The following is a 6,000-nucleotide window of genomic DNA, read 5'->3' on the forward strand; positions in this document are numbered from 1 at the left end:
AAATTCACAGACAAATGAGAGAAGAACAGATACGAACTTGATATAAAAATGCCTTGGTAGCAAGTTATAAATGCCTTGGTACCTATGTGCCAAACTCAAAAAAATCAGTATCAGAACCAGTCAGCACCATATCCCATTACTCTCACAATACACAACAACAGTTTCTAAATAAGTCAATGAACAGACATTTGAAGCTAACTAAAACTATTTAAAGAAAAGCATGACATAACTATAAAACAAAAATGTGTGATACATCCATAAACTACCTGTCCTGCCTCTTAAAATCCACCATTTAAATCCCTCAAATATAGAATTCACAACAATTTACAGCAAGCATTAAGAGTGTAAGCTACATTTTACAATTTAAAGTTGTGGAGGGTAACAGTACTTTCCTTATATGATTGTTACTAGAATAATGCCTGACACAGAGTGAGCAGTCAGTAATTCTAAATAGTAGTTATTATTATCTTATTTTTCATTTCTTTAATTTTTGTATCCCCAACACATGTACTAGTGCCTGGACTTAATGAATATTTGTTTAAAAAGGGGGAAAAAAGAAAAAAAAAACTCTGCCCTTCACAATTGAAAAAGTTATCAGTTTTCCCACTCACACTAAATTGAAGTTGTACTACACTGTCAAAATATCTCACTGAATGTAGCCATGTTAGAGTACGAAAAAAAGTGAAAAGGGAATTAAGGATATAAATCACCGCCAACTGTGAGCTCATGTGGTACTGAATATTATAAACAGAGTTCCAAAAGGGTATTTGATTGCAATCCACTCAAATGTTAGTGAGTGTATAAAAACAAATGCCTCTTTTCATCTGTCCAACTTTAAAGTCAAAATTCTTATAAGATTCACCAAAAGACTCAAAATGCACACAAAATTAATAGAGTATAGGTTACTATCTGTCTACATTTATCCTCCTGTGAAATTCCAAGTTTAAATGCACTGTTCACATAAAAGGGCTGGTATTAAGTGGGACACGGTGTTTCTCAAATGTTATTTTTTATTTTTATCTAAACTCTCTCTGAAAAGTTTATGAATCATTTTTAAAGGATAAAACAACTCTCATATTATTTACTGATTACACAAATGCTAAAACTCTCCACAAAATAAATCATTTGGTCTAAAGCTAGTCTTTAACTGTAAGTTCTTTAACATGAAGGTAATATTTTATGTTGGCTGTAATAGAATGCCATTCATAATTCTAAATATTTCTGTAGACAGAAGCAGAAAGAGTGACAAATCAATCTGTTAGAACAACCCCATTCTACCTCAGTGACAGTTTAATACATCTATTTCAAGTCTATTTTAAAGTTTCACAATCGGAATTCAGTTACATATTCTAAATAAGCATCATACAAGCACAGAGTGCAGTCATCTGAAAGAAAAAACAGGAAATAAAAGATCAGCTCTGGGCTTCCCTGGTGGCGCAGGGGTTGAGGGTCCGCCTGCCGATGCAGGGGACACGGGTTCGTGCTCCGGTCCGGGAAGATCCCACATGCCGCGGAGCAGCTGGGCCCGTGAGCCATGGCCGCTGGGCCTGCGGATGGGCCTGCGCATCCGCGGCGGCAGAGGCCACAGCAGTGAGAGGCCCACTTACCACAAAAAAAAAAACAAAAAGATCAGCTCTGAGTCTAGTAATATTAACAATAAGATACTTGTTCGATTTATTTAAACAAAGATACTGCTAAATATATGATAAAAGGCATGTGACTATCCCAAAATTTTAAATTCATGGTAGTAGATACCCGTTACTGTGTACCAGCATTTCTTAGGCACATCAAGGTTTCTGACCGGCAGCTAACATGACTCAGTTCATATATGTACATCCACTGCTTAGCCCCATACTCAAAAATAATATATGTTCAATAAATATTCAATGAATTGTACCATTTAATCCTCAGAACAACCTTAAGCTATATATTACCATCTTTTATCACAAATAAAGAAACTGAGGCTGAGGGGATGGGTCCAGGCCAACCTACACAAAGTGGCCTTAATACTTTGCCCTAAGTCACAAAGCTAGTGGCAGTGTCAAAATATGACTTCAAAATTCATATTCTTTCAATTATACCATGGCATCTAAATAGCAAAGACATTACTATTAAACTCAATAGTTATATTATTCTTAAAGTATTTTCCTATATTATTGCTTTCCAAAGAAAAAAATCCTCAGGAATTACTGTCCTTTCAATATTTCTGCAGCAGACATTTGATTCAGGATCCATTCTTTCCTTCACAAGGATCCCAGATTTCTGAGTTGGGAACTCTATCTTGGAGATCCTTGTTGTTCCAATAACGTCACGATAGAACGCATCCAATGAAGGCACTGGTTCTGACCTAAGCTAATCCAGACTGAATCACAACTTCTGGAAAAGTTGTAACAATGATATAAATTAAGGCAGTATGTAGCCCCAGGAGCTGGGAGCAGCCATCTTTGGATGAGGGAAATCGAGGCAACATCATTAACCACTGGATAAAGTCTTATTTAAAAACGCACAATAAATTCCCCTCATATTTTCAAAGATTTTTTGATGTGGACCACTTTTTAAAGTCTTTATTGAATTTGTTACAATATTGCTTCTGCTTTATGTTTTGGTTTTTTGGCGTGGAGGCATGTGGGATCTTAGCTCCCTGAGCAGCGATCGAACCTGCACCCCCTACACCGGAAGGCGAAGTCTTAACCACTGGACTGCCAGGGAAGTCCCTCCGCTCATATTTTTAAACCAACTTGAGTCAGGTTTTGAGTTACATCTAAAGAATCCAAACTGATAAGAGATTTTTTTATAAAGCTGCTTCTCATTTCAGCATCCTTCACATATTGTTCCCTACTCATGGAATATCCTGTCCCCCTTGTTAATAATGCCCCTCATATACTGGGGAGCTATTGATATTATATATCCCAGGCATCATGTGAGATGTCAAACATACACTATCTCTAATATTGAAAACTAATCTGCATCCCAAATGTGTAAGGTAAACCTTATCCTCACCTTTTCATAGATGAGAAACTTCAAACTCAAAGAGACTGACATCCTCAGTACCACACAGTTAGTAAGTGGAGCCAGGATTCAAAACCAGGTTTATCTAGCTCATAAGTATTTGTTCTTTCAACTACATGAAGCCACCTGCCATGTGGATCTTGTCTTTAAAGGTCTTTGCTCAGGCATCAAATCTTCTGTGAAGCTTTCCCTATTCATTTACGTATGTCAGGGATAGCTCAAAGCTATGAAACATTACAGTGTATCATAACTATGTTTACATACTTAGAATGCAAGCTCCTTAAGGATAGTGGGATCCAAGTAGGACCAGTGCCTCCCACAGTACATGACACAAGCCAAGTGAGCAATAAATATTTGCAGAATCACCACTAAACAGAGATATGGAGTCCTATCTGTTACAGATTAAATTCCAATAAAATAAACAATTGTCATGTATAATGAGATATCCTTTCATATATAATGTTTCGGAAATGTGACCTCTAGGAAGGAATTTGTAAATATTTTTCATATTACACATTTGCTGCAACAAAGTAAATTTATACTTGCAAATGGCTACACAGAAATGTCAGAAATCCAGAAGAACAAATATATACATACTTTCCAAACTAAATACTTTAAATGTATCAAAGGACCTTGTGTTTAGTAAAAATACTGGCATACTTATTATGCACATAATGCAAGTATACTCAAAACAAATTGGACTACTGGCTTCATTTTAAAACCAAAAGTTGCCCACAAACTAAGTCTTTATTTGTAAATGAAAAGAATGAACCAAACTATCTCCTAAATACTACCTAGCTCTAGGATTGTGTTGTACTTCAATAACAACACTATCAACTTCTCAGAGTGCTTTCTTCACTCTACAATCTAAAAGTAACCTCTCCGGCTTCCCTGGTGGCACAGTGGTTAAGAATCCGCCTGCTAATGCAGGAGACACAGGTTCAAGCCCTGGTCTGGGAAGATACTGAGCCCTCTGTCCACAACTACTGAAGCCCGCATGCCTAGAGCCCGTGCTCTGCAACAAGAGAAGCCACCGCAATGAGAAGCCCATGAGTTGCAACTAAGAGTAGACCCCGCTCGCCACAACTAAAGAAAGACCGCGCGCAGCAGCAAAGGCCCAACGCAGCCAAAAATAAAATGAAATAAATTTTAAAAATATATATATAAAATAAAAGTGACCTCTCAGAGGAAGTCTCTCCTATCATACTATTTTAGTGCATACTTGCCCCTGACATTTGTCTCATTTGATGACGTATTATGTGTTCCCATCTCCTCCACGAGAATGTAAGCACCAAGAGAACAAGGATTTTGCTCTAATCATCAGCACAGTCAAGGCTTTACAAAGAACCTAGGAGGCACCCAATAAGTGTGTGCTGAAGTAACAGTCATGGAAGAGTAACAATGCTTCTCTGCCCAACTTACGAAGAAAACAAAACAAATCGTCCTCTACTAGGCATACCTTGCATTTTCCAAGAATGAGTTTTCTCATATATCCATTGCCTCAGTATTACTCTTACAAAGTTTTTTGGGGGAGAAGTGGGGTACCAAATTACTTTATTTCAAAGAATGGTACAAGTAAAAGAACTTAAGTAGACATTTGGTAGACCAAAGGTTTTACGAACATTTAGTAACTACCACTTCGTCAATAACTTACTGAATACAAAATAATTTAGCATACAAAAGCACCTTATTCAGTTCCAAAATCATCCACAAACTCTCCAAAAGAAACCTTCAATCACAGCAACAAAAGTCTTATGAAAACGCAGCTTAACGGAGCAAAGAGGAAGAAGTACAAACCATCCCAGTAATTCAAGACGGTGGTCTCCCTTTTTCTGAAACAACGCTGTCTTTCCATCGCTCCTCATTTCTGTACACAGCCAGGACACTTAGCTATTGACAGAAAAATCTTACAGATACCACCACCTTATTTACAATGACACAGCTCCGAGTCAATTCCTTATTTCCACTAAAACGTCCCCCAAACTCCTCAAGACTCTCTTTGGACCATAAAACTAAAGCCCCGCAGCCTCACTTCTGCTTTCTCTGCCTCCCTCTCCCGCAATTAATCTTCTCTAACTTTTCCCTTGGGAATCACATCTCTGCCATCACGACATTTTAATCCCGCTACTATTCCTAAGTGCCAGCTTCCTCCCACTGACCTAGGCACTCTCGACCCGAGGAAAAAAAGCCCAAGCTAAGCGTCCCTGCTCTCTCCCACCCCAGCTTCTCCCCCACCCCCAACGGCGCCCGGCAGGTGTATTGCTCGGGACCGCCGCGCCCCGGCGGAGAGGCGGGGCACACAAAGGACCCGCACGGCCGTCCCCAGCCTCCTCCCGTCTTTCCCCTGCAGTCCCGTCGGGTCAGCGCCCGGGAGAGCCGAGGCCCAAGGGAGGCGGCGCCGGCTCCGCGGAGACCAGAGATGCTCACGCCGGGCGCCCCCTCCGGACCCCAACCCCGCCCACGCCCCACCCACAAAGGCTGCCCCGGGCCTGGACCCTCGCCCGGCGAAATCGAAAGCGCATCCCCAGCCCGGCGGCCCGAGCCCAGCGCATCCCGGCCCCTGGCCTCGACCGCCCCGCCCCGCGAGCCCGCGCCCCAACCGCCGCCGCCGGCCGGACACCCACAGGACCCCCACCCAGCCGCCCGCTCCCCACGCCCGGGGAAGGGCCCCCCGCCCGCCCGGCGGCCCCGCACTCACAGGCTGCCGGAACAAGACGTACAGACGAAGGAGCCGACCGTCATGTTCACGTAGGTGGGGCCGCGCTGGTCGCAGTCGAAGCACTTTCGGTTGTGCGGGAGGCCGGTCATGTCCCGCAGCATCTTCAGGTGCTTCTCCTCCTGCTTCCGCTTCGCGCTGGCCGCCATGGCTGCGGCGCCGAGAGAGGAGGCCGGCAGGGCCGGGAGCCGGGCGGCGCTGCGCCGGGGACCCGCGGTCCCACCGGCCGCCCTGGCCGCGGCCGCCGCCCTCCGTCAGCGCGCGCCGCCCGCGCC

At 43.0% G+C, this 6,000-nt stretch overlaps 1 protein-coding gene across 7 annotated transcripts in view; it reads right to left on the reverse strand.

The window, feature by feature from the left end:
* The window catches only part of AGFG1 (ArfGAP with FG repeats 1), a 70,273-nt gene extending 64,355 nt beyond the window's left edge, over window positions 1–5,918 (reverse strand). For 4 of the 7 annotated variants that reach the window (XM_029225470.1, XM_029225469.1, XM_029225474.1 and 1 more), the window contains exon 1: window positions 5,708–5,915. In XM_029225470.1, coding sequence (XP_029081303.1) covers window positions 5,708–5,874 — 167 coding nt within the window. In that variant the 5' untranslated portion in view covers window positions 5,875–5,915. Of the gene's footprint in view, window positions 1–5,707 lie in introns of all 7 variants that reach the window. The other 3 variants (XM_029225472.1, XM_029225471.1, XM_029225476.1) reach the window with 1 other exon arrangement.
* Window positions 5,919–6,000: the final 82 nt, after the last annotated feature.

This window comes from Monodon monoceros, unplaced genomic scaffold, assembly GCF_005190385.1.
Source record: "Monodon monoceros isolate NGI ecotype Baffin Bay Population unplaced genomic scaffold, NGI_Narwhal_1 Super_Scaffold_16, whole genome shotgun sequence".
Classification (NCBI taxonomy): Eukaryota; Metazoa; Chordata; class Mammalia; order Artiodactyla; family Monodontidae; genus Monodon; species Monodon monoceros.